Source organism: Lycium ferocissimum, unplaced genomic scaffold (genome assembly GCF_029784015.1).
Source record: "Lycium ferocissimum isolate CSIRO_LF1 unplaced genomic scaffold, AGI_CSIRO_Lferr_CH_V1 ctg258, whole genome shotgun sequence".
NCBI classification, from domain to species: domain Eukaryota; kingdom Viridiplantae; phylum Streptophyta; class Magnoliopsida; order Solanales; family Solanaceae; genus Lycium; species Lycium ferocissimum.
The window spans coordinates 298,000-316,065 of record NW_026722498.1 but is presented as its reverse complement, the minus strand read 5'-3'; the positions used below and the strand labels follow the sequence as shown (position 1 = coordinate 316,065).

Here is an 18,066-nt window from a genome sequence, read left to right as displayed (position 1 = left end):
TGTTATGTCTTTTACTAGATTGATTTGAATTGCTTTTTGTTGAGCCGAGGGTCTATCGGAAGGTATGTTGTTGTTGTAATCGTGGTGTCGGAGTCACCTTGAGTGCACTCAGCCTAATTTCACGGAGTATGTATGTTATCTCCATCAACACAAGTATCGGGTAACTTTATCAATATAGATGTTTGGATTCTATGATCTAGTGACTTTGTATGATATTTAGTCATAATTGAGTTACTTTTTATTATCAAAACTAATTTGTGAGTTTCTATCATGCTTAAATGAAGTTAAATGATTTGTTTAATTATTTTAAAGTAATAATATAAAAGTTGAGTAAGCATTTGTGATATTACTTTTACAAATTTTATAATCCATTTGGAGATTGAGAGTGAGATAATTCTTTATGCTTCTGACAATGTATTAACTTTTGTTTGTCTTATCTAATTATTTTTATAATAGTAGAAGCTGGATAGTGGGGACTCTGGCATGTTTTATTCTCTACAGAGAACATAACGCACTGTCAAACATGAGTTAGCAGGCTAGCATGTAACTTGTGAAACTCATCAAATCTTTTTTTCTTTTTCTTTTTTCTAAGTTGAAAATGAAAATATTCATTAATTTTGTAAAATAAAACAGCTATTTTTTTTTTATGAAATCAAAGAGCAATGGTGTTGGTTTCTGGAAAACCAGAGGTTTTGCACTTCCCAAAAAGCAAAGCCCAGTAGGAGTACCAGTATTTTTTCAAGTTAATTTGTGCCTTTTTTTAGTTAATTATAAACAGGTGAGGATTTCTTTTCAGGAAATATAACATAAATATACAACTTTTTACACCAAATCGTATCGTTTAGTAACAATATTTTAAATTGGTAGCCAAAAGCTGTAGTCAAAAGGGTAAAACATTATTCATGATTATTGAGAATAGAATAATTATGTCAATTGTTTGCTTTTAGGTACAAATATATACTCTTATCGGTTAGTCAAGTGGAGCGAATATGTCTCTAATCTATTAATAATGGAGCAATTATGCTGCTTGTTTGCTCTTTGGCACAAAAATGCACTTTATGATTAGCAAAATGGAGTAGATATGATCCTTTACACTAACGAACTTGTAACGTAGCATATATTTCTTTTGCTAAATTCAAAAATCATGTTATAAAAAAGATAATAGCCAAATAGCTTAATGACATTTGTATTTGTTCTATCTTTACATCCCGTTCTCTCTATTCTACTAGATATAATCCAGATATATGAGCTTGATAAAAACTAATATTTTAAACATATTTTACGGTTGACCGAACATAGCACTTTCACGCAAAAGGGTGTTTCTAGATTCTATAGAATTATGTATGGAGTGATCAGTTAAACATTCTATTTAATTAAGAAGATGAGAAACTAATTAATGCTTCATGTATGTATCCAAATTATTTCTAAAAATGAACTAAATAGGTGTTTACGTAAGCAAGTATTCATGCTCACAATTACGATTCAAGGAACTTAATCATAATCCTTGACCATACATCCAATTAAGCAAGTAACTAGTTAATTTAACTATGATCATATACATCCAATTAAGAAAAAGAAGGGCCAAAAGACTCAAGTTATTTAAGTATTTCTTTTGGGTTAGTTCAACAGTTTGATCATTTATTCAAAATAAGTAATCCAAATTAATTAAATTCACATAGATAAGTATTACCATATATTGGCAATATAAATATCAAGAGTTTGGAACACAGGAAATTATAAATTTATTAGTAGTCAGTAAAATTGTCATTAGTTTGATGACAAGTTGTATTTCTCTCTCGATGGCTTCTTTTGGATTCATTAGTCTTTTGCTGTTTTTTGCTGTGTCACCAATTGAAGCTTTAGTTGATTTTAATCAAAACTATTCTCCTTTCTGGGGTCAAAATCATATAACTTTTCTTAATCAAAGTACTGAGGTGCAACTCCTTTTGGATAGAAACTCAGGTATAGCTCAAAATTGTGTCCGCCTTTTATTTCTTGTGTTTGTTTAATTCGAAGTTTAGAGTCAGTTGGTTTTGAATATATATATATATATATATATATATATATATAATTCAATTATTCCTACAAAATTTGCCTTAGATTTATCACCAATTTAAATCTCCACCATGCAAATGGATAGTCTTGTTATTCTTTTAACATTTATTACAAGAAATAAGTATGCCATGTCCATTTAAAATACTCTAGTAAGTCACATATACATGATCAGCATTAATTTTACACGCGAATTAAGTGTAGTAATTTAAACATTGGGATCTTTTTTGAACATTTTTGTACGAAAAATATATAATGACCTTTGTTTACTATTTTTATTATCAAATGTCTAATATAATGATGCAGGAGCTGGATTTCGTTCCAAATTACAATATGAGTCTGGATTATTTACAATGAGGATGAAGATACCAAACAAGAAAACCAATGGAGTTATCACAACTTTCTACGTACGTTAATATTTTTTTCTTGGTGTATATTAACGAGTATATATATGATATATAATTTTTGAACTGAAAAGTGGATGATTATTTATGACAGCTAATTTCAGATGATCAAGCTCGAGGGGTCAATCATGATGAGATTGACTTTGAATTTGTAGGCACTGAAGGAAATTTGCAGACCAATTTGTTTGCTAACGATATGGGTGGCAGAGAAGAAGTCTACCAGCTTCCCTTTGATCCTTCTGAGGATTATCATACTTATCAAATTCTTTACAGTCCCTACCGCATAGTGTAAGCAATAACTTCTCACATTTCACTTTTTTTTTTTTTTTTTTAATATCAATATTCTAAAATAATATAAATAATATTAACATATGTGTGTGATGTGTCACAAAATTTGAAGAGGAAAATGCAAGTGCAAATTATGAATGGAGAGCCTATTCGATTGTTTTTTATCGTCAAAGTAAAGTAGAATCATGCTGAAAATTGCTTCATACATGTACTTTTTTTTGTAGGTTTTTTGTGGACAACATACCAGTAAGGTCATTCGAGAACAACAAAATGAAAGGTATCAACTTCCCAACAAGACCAATGTGGATAGAAGCAAGCATATGGTATTCACAAAGTGTTTGGGCTGGAGATATAAACTGGAACGAAGAACCATTTATAGCTTACTATCAAGACTTCGATATTTCTGGCTGTCCTCACCAACTAGGCAGTAATTGCAAGTCTCCAGTTCTGAATCCATGGAACAGGCACAAATTAGACCCTAATCAGTTGCAGCTTATGAGGAATTTCAGGCACCAACATATGATTTATAATTATTGTAGGCGTAATGGAGCTAAGTTCCCAGAATGTGCTCCTCATAATGCTTAGTTAATTAATTTCAAAATTAACTAGCATTACAAATCGTTTTTTAGTGGATCTATACATGAAATTCGTGAACGGAATGAAACAATTTCTATTTACAAGTTTAACTTCTCTGTACGCATACACATATAGGAAATATCTTTCTTATTTTCAGTTACACCAGTCCATAGAGATTCGGATACCCCTGTTTGAGGTTGCACCTCAACTAATTTTTTGTCACTTAAAATTATTAGAAAAAATAGCTAAGCTTACAAAAAAATTCACTATCTTCAAGAAAAGTCTCCCCACATTGTCAATCTCATATCTCGTTGTATGGTTTCATCAAAGAAAACAATGAACCCGTTCAATTCTAGACTCTTTATTATAACGAATATAGACGTTTGAACCACCTCTTCAACATGTAAAAAAATTCACTTGAACAAATCTCATTCTTCATGAAAGAATCATTAATATTTAAATCTATTAATAGGGTTGAGAGCCAAAAAATAAATGCAGAAAAAGTGTGAGACATATAAAATCACGCATGATACATACAGAATATATAGAAGAGACATAAAGTTGTGTCACTAGGCGAAGTTAGCAAGTGCACAGTACCATTACACAACAATTACAAATTACAACTTCAAGAAATTAAAGGATTAATGATAACAGAGTAACAGACCATTTCTATCTATCATCAATCATCCAATTATGAAGACAGAAAAATAGTACTCTGAAGAACATTACTAATAAAATAGAGAAAATCAATAACTGAATATCACAAAGTACAACCAGGATTAACTTTTCTTTTGACAACATTATGTGTGTAGTTTAACCCGAAGGTACCTTCATACAACACCCGCCTATGCTGAATACTGATTTACCATTTTGTAATAGAAGAGATAAAAACAAAGCCAATTTTCTGACAGTTTCATGACTGACAAAGTTTAACCACAAAATTGAACCATTAAACAACATATTTTGTGTGGGTAAAGCAATTTATTAGATTTATATGTCTCCATATATAAATATTTTGGCAAAGGATGCGTCCATTACATAGAGTATATAGTGGCCCTCAAAGTTCGTTATTTGCTGGGGCCATCACTCTCTGTCTCCAACATTTCTCGCAAAGGCATCTCAATAATATTTACGGAAAAGAGTAAAATTACCTAGCGAAAAGCTTTGAAAAATAGTTAAATCTTTAAGGACGATTATCTGCCTATCTTATGGGGTCAATTATAAATAAAACATATAAAATTATTTTACCCTCATATTTTACTAAAACTAACTCAATCCGGCCAATTTTTTTTTCATTAATACGGAATTATTTTTATATTTTTTTTGGAAAAATTATCCGTTAATTTTTTTATGAAAAAAAAAAAAATTCGGCCTTTTTTTTTATGTAAAAATTATTTGAGGGTAAAATTTGAATTTTTCTTTAGATTAAAATTACTCGAGTATAATCTAGAGAAATGAAAAACAAATTACTTTTTCAAAGAATTTTGGCCCTTTTCCGTAATATTTATGAAGACCAAACTCTAACAGACCTAAATTAAATAAAACATATACGTATATTTGTCTAAAACTAATTTATTTTCTAGCCTTTTGAGATGTTATGTTATTTAGTTTTCTTATAATCCTTTTTTATGTCAGTAAATTTGAATTTTTCTTTAAAATTACTCAGAGAAATGAAAAACAAATTACTCCGAGAATGAAAAACTAACAACAATATATTCATAGTAAAAAAAGGGGGCTCCGTAACTCAATATCAATAATCTCATGCAAAAAAAAAAAAGTTGTCATTCCATTTTTTTTCTTAAAAAATACCCAAATTAGAAAAAATTAACCTAGTAATAAATATGTCAATAAGTAAAAATGGGCCCCCATAATTATGGGCCTAAGCCATGTGCCTTATTGACCTTATGCTAGAGACGCTCTTGATTTCTCCCCTTCTTTCGTTTTGTTTCGCCTTAGTTTAGTTAATAAGGTAGTTCTTTAAGTTTAGGGGTACAATTATGTTCCTTCTCATTTAATTCTTTAACAAATGTAGTCCTCTAAATTTATTAAATCTAAGCAATATATTTAAATTTTAATTTGTTGTATTTAGATATGAATATTAATTTTTTTTTGTCTAACGTATCTTTTAATTTGTTTTTTTTTTTTAATAATATACATAAATTTTAAATAAAATAAAATATTATATACATAAAATATTAGGTTGTGAGGATGTAGTTGGAGGCGATTGCTGTGCAGCAAAACTACCAACGATGATTCTTGGCAGTAATTGTTGCGTGATGGCGGAGGTGGAATAGTGGCAATCGCTGGTAGTGGTAGATGGAGGTGGTTGTAATGGTGGTAGTAGATGACAATGTGATTGCTGGTAGTGAATGATCATAGTGACGGGTAGGGGTGTACAAAGTAAACCGACAAACCGCATCAAACCGATAATTCGAATCAAATCGAGAAAAAACCCAATTAGTGGTTTGGTGTTGGAAAAAAAAAAAACCCGATCATAATTGGTTTGATTTGGTTTTAACTAAAAAAAGTCAAACCGAACCAAACCAACCCGACATTACATGTATATAAAATTTTAAAATATTTTATACATAAAAGATTTACTTATAGTGTAATTTATTAATATCTCTTAAGTTTTTTCATAATTTTTGTCTTTTAACATATTATTTCAAGTAATTTGGACTTAAAATTTTGAATGTTCCAATAAGATTTATAGCTCATAGATGTTAGCAACTCAAAGAAAGTCAAAACCAAATCAATATTAATGCTAACAAAAGTAATTCAATCCTAACACTAGGGATGATAATAATGTGGATATATATCTATTCTTTAGGTTTGCATTGTTAATTTAGATAATGAAATGACATAACTTAATTTCTTTTTTATTTATCCTGTAATTAATACTTACTAGCCGTACTTATTTTAGCATGATTTAGTATTTTTATATGATGATCATTTTCATTATGCCTTATTAATTAGCTAAATTTATTTTATACTATTTCATTATCTTTTTTGTTGAATATTTTATTTCAATGCCATCACACATTTCACATTTTTGTTATTTTCTTAAGAAATACTTTAATTATATAGTTGTATATTCCTAGGACTAAAGAAATATTTGAAGTAAAAGTTATATTTTGTATGGAATTTTTTTGGAGAAAAAAAAAAACTGAAAAACCCGAGAAAATCGAAAAATCCGAAAAAAAAAAAACCGAGGTCAGAAAATCCGGATTTTATTGGTTTGGTTTGGTTTGTCGATTTAAAAACTAGACACAATTGGTTTGGTTTAGCATTTGAAAAATCCGAACCAATCCGGTCCATGTACACCCCTAGTGACGGGTTCGGATGGTGATGTTGGTGGTTGGGAGTATAGGCAATTGTAAGGGTGGTTGGTGCCTTGGCGGCAATGATATTAATAATGGTTTCTAATGATAGTTAGTGGAAATAATTATCGGTGATAACTGATGGTGGTGCTGGTAATATTTAACGGTTGTGATTGTATAATAGTGATTAATGATAATGATGCACAGAAGGATGGCAAAAAGCTAGTTGCGTTACATTAGTTCCCCTTAAATTTGTCAGGAAAACTCAGTTTCACACTACAACTTTATGGGCGTTTAGTTACCCGCTATTCTTGTTTGAAGTGGAATAAATACATCACATCATATCAAAAAAAAAAAAAAAAGAAAGAAAACGCGTAAATTTTAAAAGAGAGGGTGGGCCCCACGATGTCTCTATTATACAATAAATAAATATCACCTGAAATCGAAAAATCAGAGTTCGATAAGCATAAGCACAGTTAAGAAAAAAAACAAAAAAAAAAATGTAAATTGACTAAACTACCCCTCTTTAAATAGACATTGAGATTTTATCACGTAACACTTAATTGGGGCAAATTTGGAAAGATAAGGTTAATTGTTTCTTGATTTAATAAGTAGATACCTTTTTTGACCAAAAAAAAAAAAAAACTAAGTGGACACTTTTTTTGATCCGGAGGAAGCAATAAATAAGAATCAAAGCCGCTCCTCCATCCTCATCTTCTTTCTTCTTTTTTTTTCTAGATAAATTGAAGAGAGCAAATTTAATATTTCATGGAGAACAAAACAAACTATAGGAAACACAAATCAAGAAACGTCACCTGTAATATCATTGTCATGATTTTTAGGGATTAATTGTTTAAAAATAAAAATGTCAAAGTATTTACAGTATAGTGCAGAATTCTTCCCCGTTATTTCTGTCACCGATTATGATTTAAGTGCGCCTTGCTAGGGCACGACGGATGAGTTATTTCTCCTTGTTCGATAATTTTTTTGTTTCTTTCAATTTAGTTTCTTTACAGTGTGCAAGTGACACTTATTTTTGGTTGTTTCAATATCTTCTTCAAGATTTATTGGTGGGAGAGACAGATTTGACTTTGAATAGACAAAAATCAAAATTTAGATAATTTTAGATGCGGCTCTGATGTGGTGTTGTATGGCAGTGACGTGTGCTGGCATGGTAATGACGTGACGCGTGTGTAATGCACCTCTCATCATGAGACTAGTATAATAATCTTAGGGTGATATTTATTCCACTTCAAACAAGAACAGGTGGGTAAATAAACGCTCATAAAGTTGTAGTGTGAAACTGAGTTTCTGGACAAGTTTAGAGGGAAACTTATTTATTTTCTCAAAATAGTTTGGTGACTTTTTTATGAGACTCATATCAAAATTGAATGACTTGTTTTTACAAGAATATTTTAATAATTTTAGTATAATAAAATGAAAATTGAGTTATCATTCATAAAATTATCACCTGAAATTGAAGAGGATCAAGTTTATAAGCATAAGAGCAGTTAAGAAAAAATTGAGAAACCCCCTATACAAATTGTATCATTCTTCACCCCCTATACAAGTTGTATCATTCTTCTGAGTGAGATAATTTTATCTGCTTCTGACAAGGTATTTTGATTTGTTTGTCTTATATTACTTTTATAATAAATGTTTATACTCTGGCATGTTTTATTCTGTACAGATAGCAGAACGCACTACAAAACATGAGTTGGCAGGCAAGCATGTAACTCGTGATACTCATAATTATTAAGTATATTTTTGTAAATTAAACTATTCATTTGTGTAAAATGAAATTTAGCTGTTTTGTTTATCAATCAAACGGCAATGATGTTGGTTTCCGAAAAATTAAAGCTTTTGCACTTCCCAAAACAAATTCCGGTAAAAGTATTGTTTTTTCTTTCAATTTTGAAGGAAAAAAATTAAAGACCAGCCCATTTGAAGGCTAAAAAATTAAGTACCAGCACAAAATAGTGATAAAAGTGCAAATGACCCTTTTTGTTTAAGGAAAACGACACAAATGTACTAACTTTTTGGCGCCCAGTTATAAATCATTTTGCCATGGTAACCAGAAAAATAGGTCAATCAGTAGCCAATAGTTATAGTCAAAAGGTAAAAAAATGCTACTATGAACTAGTATTGAAAATAGAGTAATTGTATCATTAGTTTGATTTTTTTTTTTTGGCACAAAAATACTCCTACCATTAGCTAAGCGTGGAGCGAATATGCCTCTAAAGTTCGAACTATTAAAAACGGCGCTTTGCCGAGCATTTACTTTTTGGCACAAAAATATACTTTAACTTACGATCTGCTAGATGGCGCAAATATGCTACTCTCCACTAAAGACTTCACATTATATATAAACTAGATGGTCTATGCCGTGCTTTATATCATCTTTTACCAACACTTCGGACATAGTGTATACATGTATATAATTGTGTTTAGATAGTGATAATATATACACACACACACACAATGTTCAAAATACGATTAATATAACATTGTAGTTTGTCGCTTTCCGTATCTAAAACTTTATTATATTCGTGTTTTAATACGAAAATTTATTAATACTTTTTAAAAAAAGAAGACTTGTTTAAAAGAAAACTATTTTCCTCTCTTTGAGATAAAATAATAGCGAATATTTAAGCATCAGTCGATACTTTCAAATTTAATTCGATTAATTTAAAGGTGTAAAATACTTATTATTTTTTATCAAATTTTGATTTGGATAATTCTAATTCAAATAATTAAATTAATTTTACATGTTTAAAACGAAACAAAGTAGAAATTGATTTTCTATTTAAGGAAATGCTATTTTTTAATTTTTGGTAAATATTCTAGGTTTAGCTCATTTTACTTGTCATGTTGTCTTTTGCATGGTTTTTTAAGGAAACGTGAATTAAATTATAATTTGACTAATTTACCTTATTCATTATTTGATCTTCATTTGATATTAATCTCTTTTCACATTTATTAGAATAAGAATAAAAATAAAAAAGTAATTAAATTGTATCTTATTTTTTAAATATATATATTTTAAGTATATTTATTTTAGTAAACATAACAAATAAATGACATGGCGGAATAGCAAATACAACAATTAAATATTTTGAAGAAAAGTAATAATATGGGGTCCATGTTTTTTATTGTGCAATAATTTCATTTGCTCCCACTAATGGGTTAATATGCATGTGGAACGAATCCACTATTATTGACTTGATGGATACTTTGGGAATTACACGAATATTTTCGATTTTTTTAATATATGTATGCAATGAGCTTGGAGAGGTGTCCACCTTTTTTTTTTTTTTAATATTGCTTGACGTTTTTAGTGTGGGGTCCACTTTTTTTTTTTTTTTAAAGAAGATCGACGACGACGTAAACCGACGCTTCTATATAATAGAAAAATAAATATAATAAAGTATTTCTATCTACTTTTTAGAAAGAGTTGGTAATATAAAGTATAAAACGTTATTTTTTGCCCTTAAATAAAAAAGTGGATGGGACCACAAAAGATTTTTTTTTTTGCCCTTAAATAAAAAAGTGGAGGCCGAACACGGATGACGATCTATAAACCACATATAGTAGTAATAGTAAAGTAATGCATAAATTTTTTTTTTATCAAATTTTGATTTGGATAATTCTAATTCAAATTATTATATTAATTTTACATGTTTAAAATGAAACAAAGTAGAAATTTGATTTTCTATTTAAATGAAGAACTTCTATTTTTTAATTTTTAGTAAATATTTTTTGTTTAACTCATTTTACTTGTCATGTTATTTTTTACAAAGGAAATGTCAATGAGAATTATAATTTCACTAATTTACCTTATTAATTATTTGATCTCCATTTAATATTGTTTTTTCTTTTATGACATTAATCTCTTTTCACATTTATTAAAGTAAGGAAAAAATGAAAAAGTAATTAAATTCTATCTTATTTTAATATATAAGTATTTTAAGTGTGTTGATGTACAATAATTTCATGTGCTCCCACTAATGGGTTGATACGCATGTGGCATGAATCCATCATTATTGATTTAATTGTTTGATTTTTTAATATAGGATGCACTTTTTTTTTTAACATATTAACTAATAATTTAACAATCATGATGTTGTATGCAAAAACATAACTTCTCTCTAAATAATTCAATATCTTACAATTATTCAAATTGCTATTTTCCTTAATACTTCCTTTGATTATCAAATATGCATGTTTTAAAAGTGAAAATTGGTCAAGTTAAAAAAAACTATTTTTGTTGTTCAGCATTCAAAAATCAAAACGTAAAAAGGTTTTGAAAAAAAAAAAAAAGAGCCAGGGACATAATATAGAAAATTTAGATTTAGATTTAGAGATAGAGAGTGGAGACTTGAGACGTTTATATAATTATGTGACGTCTAAATGAGTCTTTTTAAATCTCGCATGAAACTCGTTATTCGTTTATAACGTAAACAACACATTTTCGACTTTTTTTTTTGTATTGGATCTTTATATAACATTAATTAATGTATGATATGTGTTTGCACAACACTTCTTTCACTTCGCAAAAATTATGTTTAAGTAGTTGTATATTTTCACCTTATTAAATTACTTAATCATGATAAATTAATATAATTTAATATAACTATTTGGCATAGCTGAGTTTTTACAGTCCTATTGCTCTTTGATGCAATAGTTTATTTGTTTTATTAGCACGTTGTATGTATATAATTTTTGTATTTACATATTTATCCTCCACTAATTGATTCTTTTAACTATGAATAAAAATAAATCACTAAAGAAGTACAAGTGTCAATAAAATTTTAATCAATATTCCAGAAACGGGTTTTATTGAGCCAATGAAAAGAATGAAGTAAATTGTATAATCAATGTATAACCACGTGTTTTAATGATATATATGTTTTAGATTTTAGAAATATCTAGTAGCATATTGGCATGGATTTTGGTGTGTTGCCAAACCAATTTTGTCTCCGTAAATTCCTGCAAACATTTGAATTTCATTTTGGCGAAAGTAAATTCCTGCAAAGTAAATTCCTTCAAACATTTGGCGAAAGCCTTGTTTTAAAACTTGTTGAATTTCATTTTTTTGCGCGGATTATCCTTCATTTGGGGTGGTCTTTAATTTTTGTCCTCCAAATTGGTGGTCTTTTTTTGCACTTCCCAAAACAAAGGTTCGAACCTAAAAATCGCAAGGCGAATTTTATAAATTTTGCAATTTCAAATGCAAAATTGAATCCAAACTCTACCTTGCGAATTTTTTTAAAATTTTTGATTGAGCAGGGGTTCGAACTCAAAACCAAGAGATTTTTAATGAAGGGCAAAAGTTAAAGACCACCAATTTGAGGGACAAAAATTAAAGACCACCCCCAGCTAAGGGCAATTTGCGTTGAATTTTATGAAGGGGTCTTTTTCATAGTTCTGGAATATTAAAAATAAGCAAAAATAAATTCCTGCAAAAAATTGATGAAAGCTCCGTTGTAAAGCTTAACTTTCCAAAAACGAAAAGTCTAATCAGACGATCACATAGGAGTGTATGTTTTATTTAGGAAAAGAAGTAAAAATATATAATAATAAAAAATAAAAAAACTGCGATGGCATCACAACGAAAAGCCTAAATAAAAATCTTTAAATTTACTGGCTGACAATGTATTTTTGTCACCCTTTTGTCCACCTATTCTTGAAAGTATAGTCAACAGCCTTATATGCCTATAGTGTTATGTGGTTATGAATTTAGGGTCATTTGGTAGCTGATTTGGAGGCGAGTTATGCAGGTATTAAATCTCGCATAAGTAATATTGTGTTTGGTAGTTGGTTAAGAGGTAAGCTATTCATATATAAATTTACATGTATAAGTTATGAGGAATGTATGTATTATTTTATGGCAGATAAAAGTAGAATAACTAATACATGAATTGAACCCCCGTGAAAGACTCCATGAAAGACACGAAGAAGAAGAAGAAGAAGAAGAAGAGAGAAAGAAATGAAGAAGACGGCTGTGATGTTAGAAAAAGACTTGAAGTAAGAACTCAACCTCTACTTTGACTGAAACAAGAATGTTTATCCAGGCGGAGTCATCTCAGTTGCACAACACACACACTTGATAGATTCATTCTCCACCTTTGGATTAAAATCACAACAGATATAAATATGGTCATGTGACTAGCACGTGAAAGAATAAAAGTTTGTTACATAGTGGACAAGTTAGAATAGGACAAGTGTAATTAGCTTTTCCATTTTTCTTTATTTCCGTTACATAGCATTTTGTATAAATACATGTACATGGTGATGAATAAAATTACACAGAGAAAATTCCCAAATCCAGTGTCTTCATCTTCAGTTTTCCACATGATATCAGAGCAGCTCTAAGCTCGATCCCGATTTGTGTCAAAACATCAAAATCATTTTCAAATTCTTAGTGAATCAAAATGCCTGAAACAACTATAACAGAATCAGGCAGTGGTGAGAAAGGAATCACCTATGACAATAGTCATCCTTATCACCTAAGCAATTCAGATTCACCTGTTATGACTCTAGTCAACACTGTTTTTGATGGAAGAGGATACCCAGTTGGAGGAGATCTATCCTAATCTCACATCGTTAAGGGAAACTTGGTTTATCGATAACTTGTAAAGCTCCGGATACGAAATGTGATTTTGAGCAATGGAGGTTCGTGTTAATGATATGATCATATGCTGGATATCAAATGCATTATCTAAGGATATTGCAGACAATGTGATGAGTTCTAAAACTGCAAAAGAACTTTGGGATAGTCTAGAACAGAGATTTGGCAAGTCAAATGGTGCCAAGCTCTATCATCTACAAAAGGAATTAACAGGTCTAGTGCAAGGTAATAGTGACATTGATGGGTAATTTACCAAACTTAAGAGGTTATGGGATGAATTAGATGGCATAAATGTGATTGTCTGTTGTTCATAGGAAAGCAAAATTAACAAAATCCCTGGAAAATCAGAGGTTGATTCAATTCCTAATGGGACTAAATGATGTATATGCTTAGGCAAGAGGAAATATACTTATGATGAATCCTTTGCCTGGAATGGATGTTGCATATTCCCTGCTCTTGCAAGATGAGAACCAAAGGGAAGTGTATGCAAATGCACACTTCACCTCTGATTCTGGATCCTTTATGGCAGTTGGTCAAGCCAAACAACCAAACAATAAATTGTTTGTTTTAGTTTGCGACATTCATGGCTAATGGACGGACAAGGAATGCCGAAATTCAAAAACCAACCAATAAGAGGACCAAACACATCTCAGAAATACAACAATTCAAACCAGAGATTTGCCAAGCCACAGAACAAATTCAGGGGTAAGAAGAAATATGATCCAAATGTGTCTTGCACCTATTGTGGGAAAACAAGACATGTGCTCGATGATTGCTACGGACTACATGGATACCTTGCAGATTTTGAGTTCACTAACTCCCGAAACTATCATCCCCAGATTAAGGCAAATGAAAGTTTAACTCATGAGGAAGAAGAAAACATTAGAGGACAAGATTTTGGAATCAATGATGGCAATTTTGAAGAGCAATTTAGCAAGGAACACCCAAATGTATAAGTAGAGTAAATTGACATAAGCAGGAAAAACAGGAATCCACGCAAATGCAGTGGCTGGTACTATTCTTAAATACTCAAGTTCTGTATTCACTAGTATTAAACCAAATACTTTGGATCATTGATTCAGGAGCTTCAGAACATATGTGTTTTGATCCCAACTCTTTCCTATTTCTAATTCCACTCCTTGTGCCCTTGAATATTAATTTACCTAACTCTTTCAAGGTAAGTGTTACTCACATAAGGAGTATCTCCATTTTACCAGGTCATGTCATAACTGATGTACTTCTTGTGCCATATTTTAAGTATAGTTTGCTATCAGTTCATAAGTTCTGTGTCCAGTTTCAATATGATGTCCTATTCACAACTACTGGGTGTTTCTTGCAAGACCTTTCAATAAAGAGTCCTCAAGCTTTTGGTGAAGTTAGAGACGGACTCTACTTATTGGAGCCTAATAGTGCTAAGTCTAAAAGTATTTTCAATTCCAATGATGTATTTTCAATTCCAAAAGGAAGAAACTCCATTTCAAAGTCAATTTCAGTTGCTAATCCAGTACATGTTAATGTTGTTCCTAATGTAAAGCTTTGGCCTGTGAGGTTGGGACATCTCCCATTTTTAGCAATGAAACATTTAAGTTTTCTTTATTTTGATTTCAATTCTGATTTTATTTGTGATGTTTGTCCTAGAGCTACGCAAACTAGACAACCTTTTCCTACTAGTAGCATAAAGTCCAAACACATTTTTGATCTCATCCATATAGACACTTGGGGTCCTTACAAGTGTAACACCTACAATGGTTTCAGGTTCTTTCTCACCATAGTTGATGATTTCAAAGAGAGGAACATGGACATTTTTACTAGGTACTAAAAGTAATGCATTCCCTCTACTAAAGAGTTGTCTATCTATGGTAGAAAGGCAATTCAATGAAAAGGGTTAAAATGATTAGGTCTGACAATGCTTTGGAGTTGGGGAAAAGCACACAGGAAGCAGCATGTCTTGCCTCACAGGGGATTTTGCATCAGTTGTCTTGTGTAGCTACCCTTCAACAAAATGGAATTGTTGAGAGGATGCATAGACACCTCTTAGAAATTGCTAGAGGATTGATGTTCCAATCCAAATTGCCTATATCTTACTAGGGAGAATCTATTCTGACTGCTACACACATCATCAATAGATTGCCATCTAGTGTGCTCAAGGGACAGACACCTTATGAAGTACTATTTAAACAAAAACCTACTTATGATCATTAAGGAATTTTGGGTGCTTGTGTTATGCTTCCACATTGGCACAAGGGAGGAACAAGTTTGATGAAAGAGCTACTGCTTGTGTTTTGCTAGGATATCCTTTACAGCAAAAAGGGTATAAACTACTAGCTCTTGATACAAAGAAAGTATTTGTATCCAGAGATGTTAGGTTTCATGAATCACATTTTCCTTTCAACTCTTCTGATAACTCACACACACCTATTTTTTCAAATTCCCCTTCTTCCTCAGATCATCACTCTAATTTTCCACTACACACCCAATCAGAACCATATGTTAATGATCCATTTCACACAGTTACACCCTCAAAACCTCAACCTACATCTCCTACTTCTGATCATTGTCCAAGATTAGAGTCTATACTACCTCACTTATCACTGCGTTCTTCTCAACAAACAGATTCTACAGATCAATCTCCTTTACCACTACTTAACCCTTCTTACCAAAATTCCCTTACACCAGCAATTTCTCTTCCTACCTCTGTCCCTATACCAAATCCACCAAGAAAATCTAGCAGGATATCTCATGAAACTGCTTACCTAGAGGACTACATTTGTAATAGTGTAGTATTCACTGATCTAGGCAAAACTTGCTTTGATCACTCACATAAACCTAGGAGTTATGCTTTCTCTTCCTTGTCCCTAAACAATCGGCAACTATTCCATTATCTTTCTACCATTACTAAGCCTAGTTGCTACAACCAAGCTTCCCAACATCCAGGATGGAGAGAAGCCATGAGCTCAGAAATTCAGGCTTTGGAAAACAATTAGACCGGGGAAGTTGTGTTGTTGCCTAAGGGGAAGAGAGCTTTACCTTGCAAATGGGTGTATAAGTCAAGCACCTCTCAGATGGCAGCATTGAAAGATTAAAGGCAAGGCTTGTGGTGAGGGAGGATATCTAAAGAGAGGGTATAGACTATGGAGAAACATTTTCACCTATTGTGAAAATGACCCTATAAGGTGCTTACGCACAATTGCAGCTAAAAAGGGTTGGTCTGTTTCACAACTAGATGTCAACAATGCATTTTGCATGGTGACCTACAAGAAGAGGTCTTTATGAAATTTCTAGCAGGACTAACACCTCCTAGTCCTAAACATGTGTGTCTTCTCAAAAAGTCTCTTTATGGTTTAAAGCAAGCTTCACGGCAGTGGTATGCTCGGCTTGCAGGGGCATTAAGTTTCAAAAGTTATTCTTCTTCCTTAAACGACTGCTCTCTGTTTTTGAAGCAAAATGGGACATTAATTTCCATTCTAGCAGTATATGTAGACGATATTCTACTAACAGGGGATGATTTGAGTGAACTCGAGGATATCAAATGTTTTCTCACTACAGAGTTCAAAGTTAAGAACTTGGGAGAAATTCACTACTTTCTTGGCATGGAGATTTTACGAGAGGAGCATGGGTTTATTGGAAATCAAAGAAAATTTACCTCAAATCTGCTTCATGAATTCGATGTTTCTCATTTGCATAAAGTTGGTTCTCTCTTGGATCCCTCATCCAAGCTTCGAAAGTGCATTTATAGTCCTCGAATGGATAACCCCACTCTTTATCGTCGTTTGGTCGGGAAGTTGAATTATTTGACCAATACTCGCCCAAATCTGTCCTTTGCTGTTCTTGCTCTGAGTCGACACATGCAGCGACCTTGTTTGTCACATTTCTCGGCTGCTTTACAAGTTTTACGATATCTGAGCTCAGATCCGGATCAAGGCATCTTATTATCTTAAAATCCATCCTTCTCTTTACTAGTCTTTTGCGGTGCAGACTGGGCATCGTGTAAAGATTCTCGTAAATCAGTCAGTGGTTTCTTCATTACCCTCGGAGGTGCTCCGATCTCGTGGAAATCGAAGAAACAAATCTCAATCTCTTTGTCTTCCGCAGAAGCGGAGTATCGGTCCATGCGTCGTGTTACTGCTGAGCTTACTTGGTTAATTTGTCTTGCGAGGATCTCTCTGCTCCAATTTCACTCCCAATTCCACTCCACTCCGATAGCCAAGCTGCCATCCATGTATCTCGTAATCTGGTCTTTCACGAACGCACCGAACATGTCGAATTGGACTGTCATTTTATGCGACAACAGTTCCAATCCGGTTTGATTACAGTTTCTTTTGTCCCTTCTAAAGATCAACTTGCGTCTCTTTCTTCGAGCCCTTTCTACACAACAATTTTGAACAAGTTGGGGGTTATGACTCTCCCCTCCAACTTGTTGGAATACAAAACCCCCATGAAAGACTCCATGAAAGACACGAAGAAGAAGAAGAGAGAAAGAAATGAAGAAGACGGCTGTGATGTTAGAAAAAGACTTGAAGTAAGAACTCAACCTCTACTTTGACAACACACACTTGATAGATTCATTCTCCACCTTTGGATTAAAATCACAACAAATATAAATATGGTCATGTGACCAGCACGTGAGAGAATAAAAGTTTGTTACATAGTAGACAAGTTAGAATAGGACAAGTGTAATTAGCTTTTCCATTTTTCTTTATTTATGTTACATAGCATTTTGTATAAATACATGTACATGGTGATGAATAAAATTACACAGAGAAAATTCCCAAATCCAGTGTCTTCATCTTCAATT

General features: G+C 31.8%; 1 protein-coding gene across 2 annotated transcripts; it reads left to right on the top strand.

Moving 5' to 3' along the window:
- Window positions 1–417: 417 nt before the first annotated feature.
- LOC132043535 (xyloglucan endotransglucosylase/hydrolase protein 3-like) lies at window positions 418–3,664 on the top strand. 2 transcript variants are annotated; one of them, XM_059434015.1, is made up of 4 exons: window positions 418–730; window positions 2,359–2,459; window positions 2,551–2,744; window positions 2,969–3,664. In XM_059434015.1, the coding sequence occupies exons 2-4, from the start codon at window positions 2,406–2,408 to the stop codon at window positions 3,327–3,329; spliced, it is 609 nt and encodes a 202-aa protein (XP_059289998.1). In that variant the 5' UTR covers window positions 418–730; window positions 2,359–2,405; the 3' UTR covers window positions 3,330–3,664. The 2 variants fall into 2 exon arrangements, with proteins under 2 accessions (XP_059289998.1, XP_059289997.1); XM_059434014.1 differs by lacking the exon at window positions 418–730 and having other exon boundaries at window positions 2,077–2,459.
- The last annotated feature ends 14,402 nt before the right edge of the window (window positions 3,665–18,066 follow it).